This window comes from Diceros bicornis, chromosome 26, assembly GCF_020826845.1.
Source record: "Diceros bicornis minor isolate mBicDic1 chromosome 26, mDicBic1.mat.cur, whole genome shotgun sequence".
NCBI classification, from domain to species: domain Eukaryota; kingdom Metazoa; phylum Chordata; class Mammalia; order Perissodactyla; family Rhinocerotidae; genus Diceros; species Diceros bicornis.
In genome coordinates this window covers 27,039,549-27,063,938 of record NC_080765.1, presented here as the reverse complement: position 1 = coordinate 27,063,938, position 24,390 = coordinate 27,039,549, and the positions used below count along the sequence as shown (strand labels likewise).

General features: G+C 42.6%; 1 protein-coding gene across 3 annotated transcripts in view; it reads right to left on the bottom strand.

The window, feature by feature from the left end:
- ARHGAP17 (Rho GTPase activating protein 17) overlaps window positions 1–24,390 on the bottom strand; it is a 90,365-nt gene that overhangs the window by 34,803 nt on the left and 31,172 nt on the right. For all 3 annotated transcript variants that reach the window (XM_058569824.1, XM_058569826.1, XM_058569825.1), the window contains exons 2-9: window positions 24,295–24,334; window positions 20,097–20,201; window positions 10,536–10,609; window positions 8,669–8,780; window positions 8,083–8,159; window positions 5,887–5,998; window positions 2,429–2,497; window positions 2,189–2,270 (exon numbers count right to left, since the gene is read on the bottom strand). In XM_058569824.1, coding sequence (XP_058425807.1) covers window positions 2,189–2,270; window positions 2,429–2,497; window positions 5,887–5,998; window positions 8,083–8,159; window positions 8,669–8,780; window positions 10,536–10,609; window positions 20,097–20,201; window positions 24,295–24,334 — 671 coding nt within the window. The remainder of the gene's footprint in view (window positions 1–2,188; window positions 2,271–2,428; window positions 2,498–5,886; window positions 5,999–8,082; window positions 8,160–8,668; window positions 8,781–10,535; window positions 10,610–20,096; window positions 20,202–24,294; window positions 24,335–24,390) is intronic.

Below are 24,390 nucleotides of genomic sequence, written 5' to 3'. Positions count from 1 at the left end.
AGAACATAGGAGCAAGGATGGGGCCTCAGAAAAGGATGACTTCTGGGGAGGGGACAGAAATGGAGAAAACACATCCCTCACAATGAAAGAAAACAATCAGGTGAAATGAGGGAAAAACTTTTAACAAAGAAGAGATGGCTCAAGCTGTGCTGAATGCCAGGTCTGACAATGAAGAGGTCACTGGTCCTTTGGGAATTGCAATGTTTTTACGGTTTTTTTAATAGCACAGTGATTGGGAGAAGAAACCAGACTGCAAAGTGTGAAGGGGTGGGAAGGTGATAAGAAAATGGAGGTGGCAGATGGAAAGGAGTCCTTCAAAGAGTATCTCGGAAAAATGAAGGGGAATGAGATGAAATGGGACACCATGTGGAGGACAGGTAGGGAGTGACAGAATCGAAGTCAGCTGACCATGAGTGTAAGATCAGGGTTGGCAGGGGTGTGGTGGGCAGTGGAGTCCAATTTTTTCTTTTCTATCATAAGGACACTCTGAGTCTTTCTGAAAACAGAGAAGAAGAAAAAGGAAGAAGAAGACAGGACTAGGACAAGAGGTCGATGTGAGGACAGGCAGAGGTGGAAGGGGTTGAAATCCAAGGCTTAGGTAAAGGCAGCAACCACAGAAGAAAGAAAGGTAGATAACATTTCCTTCACTGGCTGCCTCCCCACATGCCAGCTTTCCTTCTTCCATCCTAAACCTCTTCCCTGACCCCTTCCTGTTCCCCCTGACTTTCTGACATACTTCTCTAGGGAAAATAGCCTGGGTGAAAAAATAGAATGGGAGTTAAAAAAAAAAAAGAGGACTGCTAAAGAAATCTTCTCTTTTGTGTGCCTGTTAGTCAACTCTTCCAAACCAGACTTTAAGTCCTGCAAAGGCTAAGATGATGATGTTGACGATTTTGTCCTATGCAAGGCCCTGCACACAGTAGGTATCCCATAAACACATGCTCTCGGTGCTCTGAACTTGTCCAACAAGACAAGGCCTCCCATGCAAGGTGGAATGTTCAGCAACAGCTTCATTCCTTTGCACTGTGACTCAACCTCATCACCCATAAACTAGGAAATTGGATCACTTAGGAAAAGCAAGGGCAGCTCATCCTATGAAGAATGGCCGAGTAGATCAGACACATTGACTGGAGATTGCTGACGATTTGGCTATGCAGCCAGTCAAGATATAGAATTTTCTAATTCCATAATCCAAAATCTTTCAGGCACAAATCTAGAACCTGTTGGGACCTCTTGAAATTTAAGGGTGAAGTGGCATACTTGAGGGAGTCAGTGTGTGTGCACATCCACAACACACACACCCCACGCACACACTTGCTCTTTCACAATCACAGAGTCATCACACTCAGCACCTGGCTTGATCCTCTTTCAGCTCAAGACCAATGGTTTCACAAGGGGAACCTAAGCTCTAAATGTTGGGTCTATACCACAACCAAAATAGTATAACAGGGCCGAAGAAGACAGAGCAAGTTCTGCCTCAACAATGTTTGCTGATCTCTGCTGGTAAAGGCTCTGATGGCAAATCAGAGAGAACTAGAATCAAAAGCTTTAATGCTCAATTAAAATGAAACATCAGGGGAAGTTCAGTCCACTCATAACTTGTGGGTAAAATCTGCAATGTGCTTGAGTAGGTGGGCCAAATACGGGTGCTGATAAGAACAAGAGCCTCTGTAAAGACAAGGAAGAGGTCTGAAAGAAGTGGTCATGGTCTTACAATTCAATCACACAGATTAAATGCCTGATGATGGGGTACCAAGTCTGGCTTCTAAAATTCCTTTTGGAAAGTCCAAATATTTTCCCTAGAGTGTATGCCCTTGGAGTCACAGGGCCAGAATTAAGCCCTACGGAACAGATATCTGATGTGGAAAAGGATAATTAGAGGCTAGAATTTTGCAAGCCTATTTAGAAGACAGAAAAACATATGGGCACTCCCCCAAAGGGTCTAGCTTTCTCTTCAACTGAAGATTTTGGAAGAACTGCAAATGTTCCATTAGTATGTTAATTGGAGTTTGGAAGAAATTAGAAAATGCAGCAAGGAAAGATGAAATTATGCTGGGAAATAGTGCCCTCCTAGGCAGAGAGGTTTTATTCAAAGGAAATGCATGCAAAGAAGTCAGGGTGAAGAAGAACAGAGGCAGAGGTGGCAGAGGTGAGAAGGAGGCATTAGCCAGCACGCAGGTTACATTACCTTGATGGGCTCGCATTTCGGGAAGGGCCTTTTCTAAGACTGCTAATGCTTTTCTATGGTAATCTGCTTGGGCTTCTAATAACTGAGAACAGACCCACATTCAAAAACAAAAGTAACGTTAGCATTGGATGGACACACACACAATGGCTGAGCAAAACCAAAAATGAAATCTTTTGCAAAAAAGCTAAAATGACTCAGATTTTACAATGCTTTCACATTTTGTCAAGGTGAAATGCTTACCGTAACAAAGAATTTGCCATACTCCCCTTCTTTGGCCATAAAGTTGTACATGTCTGCTGCGAGTTGATCCTAGGCAAGTACAAGAGAAGATATGTCATTGAAGCAAAAAGAGCTGAAAGAAAATGGCATCTGAGAATTAACCTCCATGAGCTCAGAGCAAAATGCAATGGAAATAGCCCCAGATTAAATGTTTACCAACTGACTGGTACGCCCATACACTAGGACAACAAAAAAAATAAGGAAGCTTATTATGGATTGAGATGGAAAGATCTCCAAAGTGTACTGTTAATATACCGTGTTAAGAAGTGAAGTATAGAGTACTACTTATGGTATGTCACTATCTGTGTACAAAATGGAGAGGAAAACTTTTTATCGCCATATTTATATAAAAATATCTCTGAAGAAAAAGCAAGAAATGAATAACAGTGGTTACCTGTTGGAGGCAGCAGAAATTAGGTATAAGGAAGACAAAGTTGGAAGAAAGACTTTACTGTACCTTGTTTTGATATTTGAACTCATGTAAGAGAATTGCTTACATAAAAATTAAATAATTTTTTAAAAAGTGATAGATGAGGCAAATGGGTATATATATTTCCAATTTTCATATATATATGAATATATACACACACACATTAGAATTTCATATATCTGTTTTTAAATGTACTGCCTTCCGTTTTTAGCATCAAGGTGCACAAACTAATATGAAGGCCCTCTCATTTATGAAAAAATCTGGAAATCCTAGTTAGGAGTAACAAACGTTCTTTTAGAATAACTGGGAAAGCAACGAAGTAAATTCATGGAGCCCCTGCCCCCCCCCCAAAAAAAACAAAGAGAAAGAAAGAAAGAGAGAGGAAGGAAGGGAGTGAGGGAGGGAGAAAGAGAGGAACGGAGGGAGGGCAGGAGGGAGGAAGGGAGGGAGGGAGGAAGGAAGGAAAAGCCCTATATGAATGGAAGCTGGGCATGACCTGATGTGAATCTGTGCTAATTTTGGTGGCCAAGGTGTTTGAGTCGAGCAGTCATGTGAGGTCAGAGGACAGAAAATGAAGCCTTGGGCATGGTGAGATGAGGAACTGTAACTGAGACAGGTACATGCATATCACACATAAAGATAAGATTCCTGAGAAACTATACTCTCAATGAAAGAGTGGATTAGAAGAAATGTTTCTAATTTTTCAGAAACAGGGAATGTTTTACTTTCCCAGAGATTTCACAAACATAGACAGGCTTTCCTGAGGGTTTGAAGTTTGAATTTATTATATGTGTGATCCAAAAATCTTCAAATTGAGTTTACTTAAAAATGGTGCCAGGGCCGGCCCCGTGCCCAAGTGGTTAAAGTTCTGTGTGCTCCGCTTTGGCAGTCTGGACCTACTTCACTCATCAGCCATGCTGTGGAGGCATCCCACATACAAAATAGAGGAAGATTGGCACACATGTTAGTTCAAGGTCAAGGCTAGCCTTCCTCAAGCGAAAAAAAAAAAAAAAGAGGAAGATTGCTAACAGATATTAGCTCAGGGTGAATCTTCTTCACCACCACCAACAACAAAAAAATGGCCCCAGACTGGTAATATTCTGTGGGGAGACTCACTCCCAATCCCCAGGAGTCCCACAGACAAAGTCTCTCTTAAAATGAGCTCATAATACAAAATTGCAAAACACTTGAGGAAACAGTCCACCATAGAGCAAACTCCCACCACACTCGCAGAGAACTTCAGACAATAGAATTAACAGAGACTGTTAAAATAAGTATACATAACATGACTAAAGACATTAAAAAAGAAATAAGTAGGGGGCCAGCCCCATGGCTTGGCGGTTAAGTGCACGCGCTCCGCTACTGGTGGCCCGGGTTCGGATCCCAGGCACGCACCAACACACCCCTTGTCCGGCCATGCTGAGGTGGCATCCCACATACAGCAACTAGAAGGATGTGCAACTATGACGTACAACTATCTACTGGGGGCTTTGGGGAGAAAAAGGAGGAGGACTGGCAATAGATGTTAGCTCAGGGCCGGTCTTCCTCAGCAAAAAAGAGAAGGATTGGCATGGATGTTAGCTCAGGGCTGATCTTCCTCACAAACGAAAAAAAAAAAAAAGAAAGAAAGAAGTACTAGAAAAGAATAATGCACTATCAAAAAAGGCAGACTTGAAGAATTAGAACTTCAGAAATGAAAAAATAGTCAATGAAATTCAAACCTCAATGCTAATTAATTAAACAGCAGATCAGGCATCACTAGAGAATCAGTGAAACAGAACTTAGATCTCAGGAAATTAGACAGAAAATATTTTCATAAAATTTCGCCATTTGAAATGACAAGCCACAGCATGAAAGTTGAGAGAAGAGACATTAGCCCACAATGCACCAGTTCAGACTCCCCAAACCTCTATCCAAATTTAGGTCCCATAAGTAGCCAATAGACTAGGTCTAGATTAGACCAGATATGAAGAAGACTGCTGGGTAAATGACCTTGGCAAAGCTACAACTCTTCTGAACAGGAATAAGCCAGTGTGAGACTATTTTATATGAAGCATTTATCTGAATACCATATTTTAAATGAAAAGGTTATGGTATAACTTTGTGAGTTCGGTTTTAATTCTTACCCACTATATTATTTTAAACATGTCACCTTACTGCAGTTAACTGATCAAGGTTCACTATCTTGAAGAGTGAATTACAGCATGACCTGAATTAACTAAAATATAATAGTCCTAACATTATCTAATAGAATAAAGAGAACCTTTTTGGGAAATGATAAATAATAAGAGGAGGTAGAGTCTAGGCTGATGATCCTAAAACTCAACAAAGACCTATTTCTTTACTGCCTCAAATAACATTTGGAATAAACATCTATCTTCATAAATAGATACATAAAGACTGAGATCACTTAATCATCTAATTTGGAATTTATTTTATGAGATAAAAAGTTTTATTTCTCCCAAATTACAAACCAATTGCCCTAGAAACATTTAAAAAATAATCCTTTCCTTCTCTATGGATATATGATGACCCCTTTACTATATATTCAATCTTAAAATATAAGAGCATTCACTCTAGAAAACCTATACTATTTCACAGATCTATTTTTGTGCCTATTGTGCATTGTTTTAATTACTGTAACTTTACGTTATGTTTTGCTATATTTTTTTCTCCTTTTTTTCACTTATTCTTTACTTTAAATAAGTTTGGAAATTTTTGTCAAGTTTCAACAAATATCCTACTTCAATTTTTCATGAGACTGTTTTATTCTGATTATAAAGTAATGAAGAGTCTTGGAAAATAAAGAAAGGAGGAAGCAGAAAATAAAAACCACCTCTAATATCATTCAGAGTATTCTGATAGAAATTATGTAAAACATTAAATAAAATAAAACATTAAATAAAATAAAAACATTTGACCTTTCAGCCATCATTTGCAAAAACCAAAGGATTGATGTAAGTATATATGTATTAGGAAATTCTCCTACCTTGCACTGTTCTACTTTATTTCCAGCTTCATCCATCTCTTCCTTTAGCGTATCTATTTTTGATGGAAGCCCTTGAAAGTTGGTTCCTGAAGATTTGTGAGCCTGGTTCCACCTGCAAAACAGGGGTAGCCAGTATCTGAGAACTAGCTGCACAGACTCAACCTTATGGAGTCAAGGACCTAATGGAGACAGACTCTCCCCAAAACTGATTTCACCTGGGATGGGCATCAGTCCCTAGGATGCCAGCTTCTCTGGAGTTTATCCTCTAAGAATGGAAGAAGGCAAAAAGGGACACTGGCTTCCCACATGACAGGACTCTCGCAGTGCTGGGAGTAGTTGTCTGCTCTGAGCAGAATCTCCCACATCTTGTCTCACACAAGCCCCACTGCTGGAAACCAACCCCTAAAACCCCTCTCCTGTGGTGTCCAACCATGGAATCCTTGCCATGAGAAGCCCCTTGCTCTCCTGCTTTGATCTGGAATGTTCCCTGTGCCACTGGGAGTCAGTTCCTACTCTTGAGGATCCCTTATGACTCTTCCTGCTACCACCCTGACCTGTGATTACTTTCAGCAGGTAAAAGCCAGAACTTGAGTCATGCAGCTAGCAAATGATAGCTATGAAAGCACTTTAAGAATTAAAAACACTTGTAAGAATTAATATTCTAAAGACACTATCTATAGCAAATGTGAAACATAATGTGGAATATTTATGTTCCTCTTATAGTAAGTCAAAAGGACTGAAAGAACAAAAGAATTATACTGTAGCAAGAATAGGGAGGTGCATGGGGATAATATCTAAATCAACTTCTTTTTTTTTTAAATTTTTTTTAAGATTTTATTTCCCCCCAAAGCCCCAGTACATAGTTGTATGTCATAGCTGCACATCCTTCTAGTTGCTGTATGTGGGACGCGGCCTCAGCATGGCCGGAGAAGCGGTGCGTCGGTGCGCACTGGGATCCGAACCCGGGCCACCAGCAGCGGAGCGCGCGCACTTAACCGCTAAGCCACGGGGCCGGCCCTAAAACAATTTCTATTTGGTTTTCAAGTGTGTTTTGACCTTCTGTTTGAATACGATATGGCTGCCATTGTGAAAAGTTCTAACACTTTAAACACGGATATTATATAGATGCAGCGTGAAAACCCACATTAGCAACTTATCCAGCTTCCCAGGTGCTGCACTGCCCCCAGAACTCTATGCTCTGCCTCTCTCACATTCCTGATGTGACACACTCCTCCATAGCAAGGTCAGCAATCTGTCGAAGCAAAAGTGGCGATGCTATGCAGTGGACAGAGCTTGGACTTCGGAGCCTGACATGCTCAAGTTTGAAGCTCGGTTCTAACTTCACTAGCTGTGTCACCTTGGGACGTGACTTAACCTTTGTGCCTCAGACGCCTCATCTGTAAAACTAAATAACAAACACCGTCTGTCTTGCAGAACTGTTATAATGAGCAAAGGGGAGAAAAATATCTATGTTTGCGTGTGTGTGCATATAAAGTGTGACATATAATGGATTCCCATTTAATGTTAGCTATTTTCATTTCCCTCCAGGGAAAAGCCATAGGAATACGTAAAAGTGAAGAAGAAATATTCAACTGTTTCAGATTATCCAACATCTACGTTGATTAGTTAAGTGAACAAGACCATGAGTGCAGGATCAAGAATCAGTGTTGAAATCTATGGGATACATGTATTGCAGATGTAAAATTCCTGGCAGATAAGCATCTATAACACTGCTCAACCAACTGCAGGGAGGGAGCGTTCACGGCCTTCTTTAATTAACCATTAGAGCATTCTTCCTGATCTTCAGCAAAACTCTACCTCATGGTGGCCTCCACTCCTTGGTCCTGGCCCACGGGATTCTAATCTCACGTGTACACACGACAAGGAGACGGTGGACTTTACAGTCAGCATCCCAGCTCTGCCATTTATTATCTCTAAGGCACGAAGCAAGTCATAGAGACACTGCGTGCAGGTTCCTCCCTTATCTGTAAATCAAGTCTCCTCTCAAAAGTAGGGATGTTACATAACCTGCTACCCTCTGCTGTGACTTGGTCTGTGGGTCAAGTGTGTGAATCTGTGACGACTTCCATTTTGTCTACTCAGTGGTCTTTCTCTCATCCGTGTTGGGGATGGGGATGGTTGCTAGGGATGTGACATAATACTGCATTACTGGTTACTGTTACAGCTTTACCTTACCTGGCTCTGACCGAATCCCAGTCTAACACCAATTTAGCGAGCTGTTTCCTCTGTTTTTGGATGTTGGGAATCTCCAGCTAGAAAGAACATACCACATACGAATGGGATGAGCTTTTGGGTTTTTAGCTTAACATCTGCAAGTACAATATTTGTCTACAAGTTTTTTTTCTCTTAGGCAAAGAATTTTTTTTTTTTGTGAGGAAGATCAGCCCTGAGCTAACATCCATTGCCAATCCTCCTCTTTTTTTGCTGAGGAAGATTGGCCCTGGACTAACATCCCCGCCCATCTTCCTCTTATATGGGACACCGCCACAGCATGGCTTGACAAGCGGTGTGTTGGTGCACGCCTGGCACCTGAACCCACGAACCCCGGGCCGCTGAAGTGGAGCGTGCGAACTTAACCACTACGCCACCAAGCCAGCCCCACAGGCAAAGGATTTTGTATCCTCAACTTATTTCCCTTATTTCCAAAAAGAAGCGTATGTCAAAGCCACTGATTATTGTTAAAATTAGACACAAGCAAACCATTTGCCAACCAGCCCACACCAGTCTCAGCTCTTCTACACCACACAGCAAAAGCACCCACCTCTGCTATGCCATATAAAGGGTCCACAATCTCTTTCTCAAGGAAGACTTCATGCTGAGAGAGTTCTAGAGCCAGCTGATTCTCAGCATCTCCACATGTCTCCAGCATCTTCCTTTAAAAACAAGATGCCCCAACAACAAGCATGTGTTCATTAAATCAGGCACCTGATTACCATGTTGCCCTCCTTCTGCTCTCTCTACGATGGGAACACATCAGGGCACTACACAATAGAGCCTTAAAAATGTCATGAATTTAGGGTGTCACCTAAAACCTGAGTCCACAGATTTGAGCTTTAAAATGAAAACGACGTTCTCAGGTAAACCTTGTGTGTGTGTGGGTGTGGGATGTGTGTAAACAGTGAGGGCGCGACTCCCTCAAGGATGAAGTTCTCATGTCAGGTGAAAACCAAGTGTTCTCAAAAGCACCCTGAGAATCTTTACAATAACACGTAAAGTCCATTACGTATTGTTTAATGTCTGCTAGTGGCTCCAGCCAGGCAGTGTTTCCTTCCAAGTTAATGCAAATGCTGCTTTCCTGCTGGGCAGAGGAGGCGGCGGGCTAACATTTGCAGGCCATGTTACATGGAACTCCTGTTTCACTGTGATTTTCTATGAGCATAGAGTTGACTTCACATAAAGTACACTTGCAAAGGACGCAGTTGTTCTTTCTGTGTCCCTCACTCCCTCCTTTCCGTCTTGCCCCACCCGCTCACTCTACGGGATTCTTTTGAAATTAGAAACGTGTGTGGCGCTGGTAGGAGGTGGCCATGGAGCTGTAGTTAAGACGTGATCTCTGGTGCCCAGCTGCCTGAGTGTGAACACAGGCTTTTTTATTTACAGCTGTGTGGTCTTGGGCCCTTTACTACCCTCTGTGATTGTCAACGTCCTCATCTGTAAACGGGGTGTTAGTATCCCTACCTCCCAGGTTGTTCTGAGGATTGAATGAGTAAGTACATGGAAAGTACGCAGGACAGTGCGAGCACAAAGCAGCACTCTCCAACAAGGGTGTTGATGATGGCAATGGTGTGAGGAAGTATAAACACGGAAACACATCCAGGCTGGATGAACAGGGATGCCAGCATGCAGGCACGTGCCACCCTCCTCTCAGGGCCACTGCCCCCAAGTATGGGAGCACAGAAAGGACAGAGGAAGGGGTAAAAGTGGGAGGAAACCATTTATCTTTCAAAGAACGAAGGGAGACCTGTAAGACATACAGCATGGCAGACGCCAGGAAATGGGCTAAAAAGTCCAAAGACCATGGCCTGCTGGGAAGCAGGGCCCACGTTACCACAGGGGAGAGCAGCCAGGATTAAAGGACATTGGACTCATAGAGAAGCAGGTAGAAGGAATGGTAAACCTTCCCTCTTATAGCAAAAACAGCTTTATTATCAAGTTTTCAAATTATTTATATAATACATGTTCTTTGAAAAAAAAAATCCAAGTAATTTAGAAAACACACTATTTTGAGACAATACCACTGACATTATGGTGACCACTCTTCAAGGAAGTGACTCTTAAGCACTGGAAGGGACTTACAGTTTATAAATCTGAGTCAACACCTGGAACAGGGCAGGGACTGAGTTCTTTACACCCAAGCTGAGGGGATAAATATTGACTCTATCAACTCTTTTCACTAGCAGCCCTTTCTGTCAGCCATCCTGGCTCCTCCTAAAACAAAGATTCTCCAGCATCCCAGTGGCCTACACCCCACTTCCTCCACAGAGCCTGAGCCGTTCTCCTGGCAGATGAGCCAGTGCCGTCATGCTCATGGTCCTCCGGTCACACATGGGCCATGGACACCACCCAGCCATCCACTTCCACCGACCCACAGGGCGCCTGGCTCTCTTTCAGAACCAGCCAACTCTTACCCCAGGAGAGAGTCTTCCAGCTGAGTCGATGCTTCTTGCATGTTCTGAGCAAGAGCTGTCAGAGGGAGTTTTTTCTGGAAGGCAGAAGACAGTGTGTTTTTTTTTATGATTATGGACACCCATTCTCTATTACCTGCTTCAGTTCATCATTCATTGATTTCTCCTCCACGCAGACTGCACAGGTAAGAGACAGCCTGTCTGGGGTCAGGTGCTGGTCTCAAAGGTATGAGTTGTGGGACTTCATCTCTGCATCAGTTTCCTCATGCCTAGAATACAGGGACGATAATGGTGCATGCGTCCTAGGGCTGTCTATTGCTTAATGGAGATACTCAAAGTCAAGTACTGAGCACGTGGTATGTACTCAGCAAATGTTAGCTGCTATTATTGTTGTTGTTGTTGCTGTTACTATTATCATTAATTAATCAAGGGCATACTATGTCCCAGGCACTGGGGACATAAGACACAGACACTGCTCTCTCGTTATCACGACAAATAAATGCACTAAGGTACCCAATTTCAAAAACTTTTACTGGGATACTCATTCTTAAATTGGTTCTTAATTTGGCTGTAATAATAAAGATTTAGTTTTAGTTGTATATCTAAAAATATCTGGGTAAATATTCAAAAACATGTTTTTAAGGTTTTTAAGCACAAAGCCATTCATTTTCCTATCAGAGATTAGTTTTTCAGCTGGAAACGACCATAAAGAACATCTAATTACTGTTCTGATTGTGTAGTCAAGGAACCTGAAGCCTGGCCAGAAACCCCCTGAGAGGCAACAGAGCCAGACTCAGGCCTGGTGGCCCGAGCCCCAGGTCAGTGTATTTTCACCACTGACTGATGGCTTATCTCAGAATCTGGGCAGAAGAGGCCTGGAAAGTAACAAGTGGGCTGGTTACAACCCACCATCTGCTAAGAAACAACAGTTTCAATGCTGCACACCCCAGATAATTTTGTCTTCCCAGTAGGAAGGGCACTCATGTCACAGACACAGGGTCCCCCTTGCTGCGGCCTCGTTGTGCCTTGACCTCGGGCATGTCACCTGCCTCTCCTGCCTCCAAAGGGCTCCATCTGATGCACTTCCACCTGTGTTTTCTTGTATTGTAGACTATCTCTAGAAGGCTATCATGGAACTGCTAACACTGTCGGTCCTGGAGAGGGGAACAGGAAGCCCGGGGAACAGGGCTGGGAGAGACCCCACTTTATGTTCTTGGTATATTCTGGAGTTTGACCATGGAAATGTATAGCCTATTCAAAACAGTACATTGAAATTTAAAAATAAATAACAACAATATACTTACCCATCTCTCTGCCCCCCCAAGTTATTCTCAAATAAATAAGTAACAGGCCTCACCTGCCCCCAGTAGACATTCCTGCTTCCACATTCCAGACTCTGAAGATCTAAGAAAATGGGCTTTAACTATTATAGAGGAGAAGTCACATATTTTGGTTATGCTGCCTTTCTAAGGGAATTTAAATCTAGAATAAATGCAATAATCAAGGGATATACATTTTGTGCAACCCTGGAGCTCTGTGGGTCTATGGGAATAAATCATAAAGAGAGGAGTCTATTTTGACAAGTGTCACTCAAGCTCCCAGCTGTAAATAGCCTGTGCTTTCCATGCCCTGACCCCAAAGCCACAACAGTCATGTTTTCTGATATATGTACTAAGGACATTCTGCTTACTTTATATTTGAGCTCCCTATCGAAGTTGCTGTCTACCAACATCAAACTCCTCCACGGAGCAGACTGAGAGCTTCCTAGGCATGAACAGCTTTTTAATCACCAGGGATTTGTTTAAAAGGCTCTAAAGTCATAATTTATAAAATGCATGTTGAGCCAGCCCTGATGGCCTAGCGGTTAAAGTTGAGGGTGCTCTGCTTTGGCAGCCCAGGTTCGGTTCCTGTATGTGGAACCACATCACTCGTCTGTCAGTAGCCATGCTGTGGCAGCGGCTCACATAGAAGAACTAGAAGGACCTACAACTAAAATATACAACTATGTACTGGGGCTTTGGGGAGGGGAAAAATACGCATGCCAATTGCACAAAAAGAAGTCATTCCAGACTTAATACGATGCACAACATGAGCTCTGTCCTGTCAATGGCTTGAATTGAGAAGCCCACCCCTTCCGTGTCTCTTCCCTCCAATTCTTCCCTCTTCACATGCATGGGAGCCTCTCGTGGGGCCTTTGGGAGGCTCCCTGTGTTTCTAGAGCTCTCTAGACTGCTGTGATTTTGTCCATATTATACGACCCCTTGTGGTCAGCTATCTTCTTCTACAATTTCCATGGTGACTTCTCTTCCCACATGCACAGTGTAGACATCCTCACAGCCCTGTCTTTGGCACTTTTGTTAGAGGTTGGAATAGGAAGGCTAAGGCACTAGGTTTTGTTTTATTTTTATTTTATTTATTTTATTTTATATTTTATTTTTTTACTTTACTTTACTTCTTTACTTTTTACTTTACTTTACTTTTTACTTTTACTTTACTTTACTTTTTACTTTACTTTTTACTTTACTTTACTTTTTACTTCACTTCACTTCACTTCACTTCACTTCACTTCACTTTATTTTAGTGAGGAAGATCCGCCCTAAGCTAACATCCACGCCAATCCTCCTCTTTTTGCTGAGGAAGACTGGCCCTGGGCTAACATCTGTGCCTATCTTCCTCCACTTTATACGGGACACCGCCACAGCATGGCCTGACAAGCTGCGCCTCTGCGCGTGCCCAGGATCCGAACCCGGGCTGCCAGCAGGGGAGTGCATGCACTTAACCGCTACGCCACGGTGCCGGCCCCGTCATTAGGTTTTAGAAATGAGGGCCAGGCACCCTTGCCTGGAATATGCCCATCACCTGCCCCTCATTTCCCTCCTTCATGGCTGGGCCACCAACTCCTCCAGGAAGCCTCACCTGACTACCTCTCTCCTCCTTTGGTGCCCATTCATGGTCCTCCCATAATGCCTTCTGCATATTTTGTTTAGCATGTTGTTTTATAATTATCCATTTGTGTGTATCTCTCCTACCAGGCCATGAGCACCTTTAAGATGAAGACTATACCTTATTCATTTTATATCTCCAACACTTTCATACAGATGTTTTGTAAATATTAGTATAAGGTGTTTGTTTGTAATGAAAATATGTGACACTTGGGCTGGCTGCAAAGCAGTCAAAAGGAACAGTAAGACATAACTGTGTGAAGGACAATAGCATATAGCATGGATGGGAGGAAGCAGGAGACAGTGAGACTGAGAAGGGAAAATACCATCAGATTATGAAGGGCTTAACCCATGCGAAAGAGTTGGTCTTTAACCCAGGCAATGGAAACCAGTCGGTGTCTCTCCACAGAAGCACCACTGGTTTTATGGGACACATCCTTGTGTGGAACTATCCCTCCAGGCATTGCAGAAGTTGACAGCAGTTTGGTCCCCACCCTCCAAATGCAGTAGTGTCCCCCAGTCTCTATAGCAACCAAAAATGTCTCTACACATTTCCAAATATCTCCAGGAGTGTAATTCTGGTCCCTGGGGAGAACCACTAAGCTAACATTTTCTTTTTAGGCAGGAGGATGACAGGATCAATTCATATTTCAGGAAGCCAACTCTGGTGATCAGGTTGGAGAAAGCCTGGAAAAGAATGAAATTAAAGGCAGGAAATGCAGCTCAGGAGGTGACTGCAACAGTCCAGGTGAGAAGTAATTATGTCTTGCATTAAGACGAAGGTGGTAGAGATGGACAGAGGTGAGGAATTCAAAAAACATTCACAGAGAGAATCACAGGATTTGCTAGTCAAGCAGCTACGGGAGGGTAAGGTCAAAATAAAAGGAAATATGAAATTACTCCCCACTCTACCTTACACAATAGGGAGGGTGGAATTCAAGAGTCAACACAGAAGGAAGGACTGGTTATGCATTCTATAATAGACCTGTAGGGGAGGAAGTTGTTTGTTTGGTTGAAAATGGTTTAGAAGTCCCTGGCATAAACACATCAGTTAGAAGACATGAAAATAGAAGAGATGGCCCAAGGAATGTGACTGCGAGAACAAGGAGGAAAAGGACAGAACCTTAGGAAACAATATGGAAAGGGTTGGCAGAGCAGAAGCCATGGCCAGAGAATGAGAAGGAGTAGTGGAGAAAGAACCAGTGGATTGTGTCTGGTTTCTGATGGACAGGATCTACAGCAAGCATTCCCAGAATTGTAGGTGTGTGCAAACTTCCACTCCTTTGATATACGCTATGGTAGAAAACTAAGTATTGTGCAAGAGAAGAATAACCCTGTTGCCAAACTGCCATAACTGTCTGTAGGAAATACAAAAAGAAAGGTGACATACATCATCTGCATACCAGTTCTTACTTTTGAGACATCCGGTGCCAAACAAAATAACATAGCAAATTATAGTTTGCCTGTTTGCCACTGAAACTATCATCTTTTTGTTTTTGTTTATTTATTTATTTATTTTTTTTGGCGAGGAAGATCAGCCCTGAACTAACATCTGTTGCCAATCCTCCTCTTTTTGCTGAGGAAGACTGGCCCTGGGCTAACATCCATGCCTATCCTCCTCTACTTTATATGGGACGCTGCCACAGCATGGCCTGACAAGTGGTGCATCAGTGCACGCCCGGGATCTGAACCCGGGAACCCCAGGCCACTGAGGTGCAGCATGCGCACTTAACCTCTTGTGCCACCAGGCCGGCCCCGAAACTATCATCTTAATTCTCTACGGGCTTCCAAAGGTTAGCATGTGCTCATAAGGAACCAACTTGCAAAACCAAGGACAAAACTGCCTAATGAACAAAAGTTTCTCTGCTCTACTGCTGGTACACGGGAACCTGGATGGTGTGAAAAAATGTATCCCGGAGTAGCCATTTGATTGTTCTCCTAGAGTCCATCCTTCTTTCTTTCTGTAACAGTGTCCTGCTTTCTCTTAGGGATCTACCCTGTTCTTGATGAAGGCTGTGAGTTGGAGGTAGGTCCACAGCCCATGCTCTAGAGGTGAGCCATGATTACCTTAAGCCAACCAGTACATCACATCTCCTCACCCAACCTTAACCCCTACCCATGGGAAGTAGAGTGGAATGGGAATATTCAGGAATGTGGAATGTGACCCGATACAGATCAATGCAATGGAAAGAGATTTTTACTTGCCAAGGCCTTGGAAAAAGAAGTTTTCTCATTAAGAAAAGTACTGGAAGATTAAACAACCACTGGGTCAAAAAAGAAATCAAAGAGGAAATCAAAAAATACCTTGAGATAAATGAAAATGGAAACACAATGGTCCAAAATATATGGGACGTAGCAAAAGCAGTTCTAAGTGGGAAGTTTATAGCCATACAGGCCTATCTCAAGCAACAAGAAAGATCTCATATAAACAATCTGACTTTACACTTAAAAGAACTAGAGAAAGGAGAACAAACAGAGGCCAAACATGGTAGAAGGAAGGAAATAATAAAGATCAGAGCAGAAATAAATGAAATAGAGACCAAAAAAATAAGAGAAAAGATCAAGGAAACTAAGAGCTGGTTCTTTGAAAAGATAAACAAAATTGACAAACCCTTAGCCAGAGTTTTCAAAAAAAAAGAGAGGGCTCAAATAAATGAAATCAGAAATGAAACAGAAGTTATAACAGACACCACAGAATTACAAAGGATCACAAGAGATAATTACAAATAATTATACACCAACAAATTGGACAACCAAGAAGAAATGGATAAATTCCTAGAAACAAACGATCTTCTAAGACTGAATCAGGAAGAAATACAAAATCTGAACAGACCAATTACTAGTCATAAAATTGAATTAGTAATCAAAAAACTCTCAACAAACAAAAGTCCAGGACCAGTTAGCTTCACAGGTGAATTCTACCAAACACTTAAAGAAGAGTTAAGGGGCTGGCCCTGTAGCGGTTAAGTGCGTGCGCTCCGCTGCTGGTGGCCCAGGTTTTGAACCCCAGGCGTGCACCGATGCACCGCTTGTCAGGACATGCTGTGGCGGTGTCCCATATAAAGTAGAGGAAGATGGGCATAGATGTTAGCCCAGGGCCAGTCTTCCTCAGCAAAAAGAGGAGGATTGGCATGGATGTTAGCTCAGGGCTAATCTTCTCACAAAAAAAACAAAAAAAAGAAGAGTTAAGACCTATCCTTCTCTTACTATTCCAAAAAATTGAAAAAGGATTGCTCCCAATCTGATTCTACAAGCCCAGCATTATCCTGATACCAAAACAAGATAAAGACATGACTAAAAAAGAAAATTATAAGTCAATATCCCTGATGAACATAGATGCAAAAATCCTCCACAAAATATTCACAAAACAAAATCAATAACATATCAAAAGGATCATATATCATGATCAACTGGGATTAATTCCAGGGATGCAAGGGTGGTTCAATATCCACAAATCAATCAATGTGATACACCACATAAATAAAACAAAAGATGAAATCATATGATCATCTCAATAGATGTAGAAAAAGCATTTGACAAAGTTCAACATACATTCATGATTAAAAATCCTCAGCAAAGCGGGTATAGAGGGAAAATACCTCAACACAATAAAGGCCATATATGATAAAGCCACAGCCACCATTATAGTTAATGGTGAAAAGCTGAAAGCTTTTCCTCTAAGCTCAGGAATAAGACAAGAATGCCCCCTCTCGCCACTCTTATTCAACATAGGGTTGGAAGTCCTAGCTACAGCAATCAGATAAGAAAAAGAAAAAAGGCATCCAAGCTGGAAATGAAATAATAAAACAGTCACTATTTTGCCGACAATGTAATATTGTATATAGAAAACCCTAAAGTTTCCCCCACACACTATTACAACTAATAAATGAATTCAGTAAAGTTGCAGGATACAAAATAAATATACAGAAATCAGTTGTGTTTCTATACTCTAACAACGAACTATCAAAAAGAGAAATTAAGAAAATAATCCAATTTAGGGCCAGCCGCAGTGGCCTAGTGATGAAGTTCAGTGCACTCCGCTTCGGCAGCCCAGGTTTGGTTCCCGGGCCCAGACCTACACCACTTGTCTGTCAGTGGCCATGCTGTGGTGGCGGCTCACATACAAAAAGAGGAAGATTGGCAGTGGATGTTAGCTTAGGGTGAATCTTCCTCAGCAAAAAAACAAAGAATCCAATTTATACTTATATCAAAAAAAAAAACCTAGGAATAAATTTAACCAAGGAGGTGAAAGACCCGTACATTGAAAACTATAAGACATTGATGAAAGAAGCTGAAGATGACAGAAATAAATGCAAAGATATACCATGCTCATAAACTGAAAGAATTAATATTGTTAAAATGTCCATACTACCCAAAGCAATCTACAGATTCAATGCAATCCCTATTATAATACCAATGGCATTCTTCACAGAACTAGAACAAATAATCCTAAAATTTGCATGAAACACAAAAGACCATGAATAGCCAAAGCAATCTTGAGAAAGAACAACAAAGCTGGAAGTATCACGCTCCCTGGTTTCAAACTATACTACAAAGCCGTAGTAATCAAAACAGTATGGTACTGACACAAAAACAGACACACACATCAATGGGACAGAGATAAGAAAGCCCAGAAATAAACCCCTGCCTACCCAGTCAATTAATATACGACAAAGGAGGCAAGAATATACAATGGGGAAAAGACAGTCTGTTCAATAAATCTTGTTGGGAAAACTGGACAGATACATGCAAAAGAATAAAACTGGACCACCTGCTTATACCATATACAAAAATAAATTCAAAATGAATTAAAGACTTAAACGTAACACCTGAAATCATAAAACTCCTAGAAGAAAACAGAGGGAGTAAACTCTTTGACATGGGTCTTAGCAATATTTTTTTGGATATGTCTCCTCAGGCAAGGGCAACAAATGCAAAATAAACAAATGGAAACATCAAACTAACAGCTTTTGCACAGCAAAAGAAACCATCAAGAAAACAAAAACGCAACTCACGGAATGGAAGAATATATTTGCAAATGATATATCCAATAAGGGGGTTAACATGCAAAATATATATCAAAAAAGACAAACAATCTGATTAAAACAGGAGCTGAGGACCTGAATAGACATTTTTCCAAAAAAGACACACCAATGGCCAACAGACACATGAAAAGGTGCTCAACATCACTAATCTTTAGGGAAATGCAAATCAAAACCACAATGAGATATCACCTCACACCTGTCAGAATAACTATTATAAAAAGACAACAAATAAGTGTTGGTGAGGATGTGGGGAAAACAGAACCCTTGTATACTGTTGGTGGGAATGTAAATTGGTGCAATCACTGCAGAAAACAGTATGGAGGTTCCTCAAAAAATTAAAAACAGAACTACCATACAATCCACAATACCACTTCTCAGTATTTACCTGAAGAAAATGAAAACATTAATATGAAAAGATATATGCACCCATTTGTTCATTGTAGTGTTATTTACAATAGTCAAGATACGCAAGCAAACTGAGTGTCCTTTCGTAGATGAATAGATCAAGATGTGACATATATTTAAAATGGAATATTACCCATAAAAAAGAATGAAATCTTGCCATTTGTGACAACATGGATGGATCTAGAGGGCATTATGCTAATTGAAATAAGCCAGACAGAGAAACAAGAATATCATATAATTTCACTTATATGTAAACTCAAAAATAACAAAATAAATCAGAAACAGACATAGATACAAACAACAAATTGATGGTGGCCAGAGGGGAGCCAGTGGGGGGATGGGCAAAATAGGTAAAAGGGATTATGAGGTACAAACTTCCAGTCACAAAATAAATAAGTCATGGGGATGTAATATACAGCATAGGGAACACAGTCAACAACATTGTAATAATTTTGTATGATGACAGATGGTTACTGGTCTTATCAGGATGATTGCTTTGTAATGTATATAAATGTCGACTCACTATGCTGTACACCCGAAACTAATACAATATGGTATGTCAACTATACTTCAATAAAAAAGAAAGAAAGAAAACTATGGGAAGAGACACTCTCTACTCTTGCTGGACATGCATGAAGAAGCAAGTAGCCCATGGAAGGTGCTGGTAGCCACCTTGCAACGAGGAGTGGTGGCCATTCAGGGATAAAGCGGACAATGAAGAAGGCAGAGGGGAAAGGAAAGAAACTGGACTTTTGGTTGTATCATTGCAATGCTAGATGAATCCTTATTTCAAGTCCATCCCAACTTCTGGATTTTTCAGTTAGTAAGCCAATAAATTCTACTTTCTAAGTCAACTTAAGCTTTTTGCCATCAAACTATTCCTAACCGACATGTCCATTCTCTTCTCAAGAACAAATGGCTCATGGAGTCTTTAAAAGCACCTGGAGAAAATTCAGGGTGAGCAGAGCTTTCAGCTCAGCGATGTTCTAAGCACAAAAGAATGTTCTAGTCAAGCAGGTGTCATGAGCATGAACAGTGATATAAGGTACAAATCTGCAGGCAAATCTGCAGGCAAATCTGCTGATGCTGCCTGGGAGAAACCAACTGATCAAAGGGTGAAGAGCCTCCCAGAGACAGAAGAACTATGGCTCTGAGTCGCATCGGATACTCACGTGTCTCCTCTCGGCATCGGTGCCATGCTGGCCCTGGAAGCATGCCATCAGGCGCTTGTGGGAATGGTGGCACACTGACCGCACCGTGTCCAGGCGCCGCTCGATCTGACAAACCAGAGATAAGCGAGTCATTTGCAAGGCTTAAGAACAAACAAGAAACTCAGCCTCTTCCTGATGTGGTGTTTGCTAACAGGCAGGAAAAGTATCCTGTAGTCTAATTTTTTAGCTCTTGGTTGTAAACGGAAATGGTTCCCGTTCACCTACACCAGAGTTTCTCACTATTGACATTTTGAGCCAGATAATTCTGGGTTGTGGGGAGCTGTCCTGTGCCTGATGGTATGTTTAATTTTTTAATTTTATTTATTTATTTATTTTTCCCCCAAAGCCCCAGTAGATAGTTGTATGTCATAGTTGCACATTCTTCTAGTTGCTGTATGTGGGACGCGGCCTCAGCATGGCCGGAGAAGCAGTGCGTCGGTGCGCGCCCAGGATCCGAACCCAGGCCGCCAGCATCGGAGCGCACACACTTAACCGCTAAGCCATGGGGCCGGCCTATGATGGTATGTTTAGCATCATCTCCGGCCTCTACCCACTAGAAGCCAGTAGCACCCCACTCCCCTCATTGTGACAATCAAAAACGTTCTCCAATATCAATTGATTATTGTCAAATATCCCCCACAGAGGGCAAAACCACCCCTGGTTGAAAACCACTGACCTCCCTTACATGGAGGGTTTTAGATCCCTTAAAGGCTGACTCTATGTGCAGGAGGAGGGGACAGTCCTGACTCAGACTTGCTATCAGAAAGAGTGGTGGCTGTTGAGTGACACACTCCACCACCAGCAAAGGCCCAGGTCCAACCTGCAGAACTGCCAGTGAACATGCTCGGCCCAGACCCAGAGCCACTGCCAAGTGGGAAAACCCAGGGGACATTCAGAAGCTCTCTCCTGCACGTGGAGATGAAGTCTTCCACGCAAAGTACATCAGAGAGAGAGTCAGGATAAATGTTCCACAATTTACACGCAAGATCAGTGCCTTTAAAATTATTCCTTACTAAGCTTGGGGTGGTTTTTTGTTTGTCCTTCTATTTTTTTTTTTTTAAATAAACCTCTAAAGCAGAATGGACAGCCAGCAGTGAGAAAGACTGACTTAGGGAACCATGCATCATGATTAGCTTTCCAAAATATTATTGCTGGGATATGGCTGTTTATGGCCAAGAGAGCTGCTTTTAACAGGAAGGAATGCCAAAAATGTGTACTCTGATGACTCATTAAGAATGAGAGCAGTGCCTTAGGGAAGCTTTCTATTCTAAAGAAAAATCAACAAATTCAAAGCAGAATACTGTTTTTTTTTTTGGTGAGGAGGATTAGCCCTGAGGTAACATCTGTTGCCAATCTTCCTCTTTTTGCTTGAGGAAGAGTGTCCCTGAGGTAACATCTGTTGCCAATCTTCCTCTATTTTGTATATGGGACGCCACAGCACGGCTTGATGAGTGGTGTGTAGGTCCATGCCCAGGATCCAAACCCACGAACCCCAGGCCACTGAAGCGGAACGTGCAAACTTAACCACTACGCCACCGGGCTGGTCCTGCAGCATACATTTTTACCCCAAAATATTTTCTGTAATAAAATGGTTTTGTGCCTCTTTCTCAAAGGTCCTCACTGCACCAGCAGCTCTTCTTCAGATCTAAGCCCCAACCACCAGGACTCTGACGTGGCAGCATGTTTATATTTAGGACCAGATGCCACATCGCTGTCCCCAAATCTTATAATGGCCACATTTGAAAACATTGAAAAACTGATACACACTCTTCCTTTGCCATAAAAGAAGGGGGAAAAAACCCAAACTCCATTTCATTCTTTTTTTGTGTGTGTGAGGAAGATCAGCCCTGAGCTAACATCCATGCGAATCCTCCTCTTTTTGCTGAGGAAGACCGGCTCTGAGCTAACATCTATTGCCAATCCTCCTCCTTTTTCTCCCCAAAGCCCCCAGTAGATAGTTGTATGTCATAGTTGCACATCCTTCTAGTTACTGTATGTGGGACGCGGCCTCAGCATGGCCGGAGAAGCACTGCGTTGGTGCACGCCTGGGATCTGAACCCGGGCCGCCAGTAGCCGAGTGCGCGCACTTAACCGCTAAGCCACAGGGCCAGCCGTCCATTTCATTCTGATTCCAATTTCCACTAGAATGTAAAGTCACAGGAACAGGGCCCTTGGTCTGTTCTGTCCACTGATTCATCCCAAGTGCCTGGAATGCTGTCTGGCACATGAACGGAAGATGCTCACTTAATATGTGTTGAAAGGACAAGTATGTATGAGTCCCTGTGCAGGCATTAGATAAACAACAGTAAATAACTTGTGGTTCCCCCATAAATTGTGATTCACAGCTTCCTGGGGAAACCGCATATAAGCAAAACCAACAGGCAGCCTCCTGAACTGCTCTCACAGATCTGAGAAAAGAGGTGGGAGGACATGGCACACATTAAGGGAAGTTTCATACGAGAACGCACCAGAAACAAAATCATCTCTGTGCCTTGTAATCCGTTCCCAGTGCTTCCATGCTGAACTCCTTCAACCCTCCTAGGAACTCTATGGGTTGGATACTGCTACTACCCTCATTTTAGAGAAGTGGAAACTGAGGCACAGGGAGGTAAAGTAAGTCCCTGAGGCCACACAGCCCGTCAGGGGCAGACCTGGGATTCCAGTCCACGTAGCTGGGCACCCAACTCCACACTTTTAACCGTGACTCTCCTTCTTCATAGTTAAAACAACAAAATCAGAGGGAGAAAACATCAGTCCCAGTGACGGCAGACATGGAGTGAGCATCTGTGAGAAAACAGGAGTTCCTAGAAACTGGCAAACTCCTCAGGCCCCAGTGGACATTTGGGCAAAGGGACAAGAACAGACAGTTGCCACCTGAGTTCCATGTGAACTCCGCCCTCCTCCAACGGCCTGTGAGGTCCCCTGGCCTCATCTTAGGACTTAAGGATTAAATGAGATAACGTCCATTACTGATGTGGGATGTGGGAGGGAGACACTGACATGAAAACCTAATTTACTTAAAGATTAACTGCAGTGAACAATATTTCTGAAAGTCTGAAAATTAATTTGAAATATATGATAAAAACCAATGAGGAAATACTATTAAGAACGTGATCCTTAATTAAATAAATCTTTAAAAATACTTCAACTCCTTAATAAAACGTTCTAGTCCTCAAAAAAAGAAAGAAAAAAAGTGCTCGTAAAATGTTCCACCTGCAGAAGGCTGTCATAACTGAGAAGGATGTTCTGGCATGGTGTGGTGGAAGCAGCGTTTTTCTCAATTATGCCAACGCCTTCTCTCCATAAGAAGAGACAGAAAGTCACTTGGGATCATATCCTTAGTCTTCGGGGACCCACTGGAGTGGACCTGCTGTAGGTTATGGAAATGAAAGGCAAGAAGGCTGAATAGAAACCTCCGTGCAGAAGGGGTTCTGTCGCTCCCTAAGTATTCTGGTGCAGGTGGGGATGGGTGCAGCGATGTGTATAATGGGTCCAGTGCCTTCTGGAAGAAACCCCAGCCCCAAAGTTAGGGAAACCTGTTGAGAGACGGAGTGAGTGGAGAGGCCCTGGGTAAGATCCCTGGTGGGAAACGCCCCTCCCTACAGAGAGGAAAGAAAGTCGGGCTGATGATGTGAAGCCACCCTAGGGCCTCAGGGTGGTTCTGAGAGATGTGGCCATTGTCACTGAGACTCTGAGTCCCTCAGGACCCAACTCAGGCCAGTGTTGGGGAACAACAGCGAGAGAGGGAGAAAGAAGTCAAACTCCAGGTTGGAGCCAGTGGGGCCCTCTGCTGCAGCTGGCAGGGCCTGTCCCATCAAGGGCACCACCACAGCAGTGAACTAGAGTCCCCCAGCCTGCCCAGGACCTGTGAGCAGGCCACACTGCCAGTGGACTGGCCAGGCCCCTCCCCCACCCCCACCCCCACACCTGGCACTTGAAAACAGGACTACCCCATTTGAACATCATAACATGACACCAAATTTCAGATCCCCTTTCTATCACCGTGCAACTCAACTGCTTTTCCTTCTGCTCAAAACCATTAAATAAAGTAATTTTATTCTGTTTCAGGTAAAAAAACCCATAAGTTTCAATTCTCACCTATGGGTTTGGTTTTTTTTCCCTTTAAACAGAGCACTGAAAAAAGATTTTATTTTGTTACCTGTAACAGATCTTCACTGAGCACTTCTGTTTTCTCGGCTCTGTGGGAAAAATTAGAAATTCAGAGTTAAAAATCCAGAAATGAAAAGGCACTCAT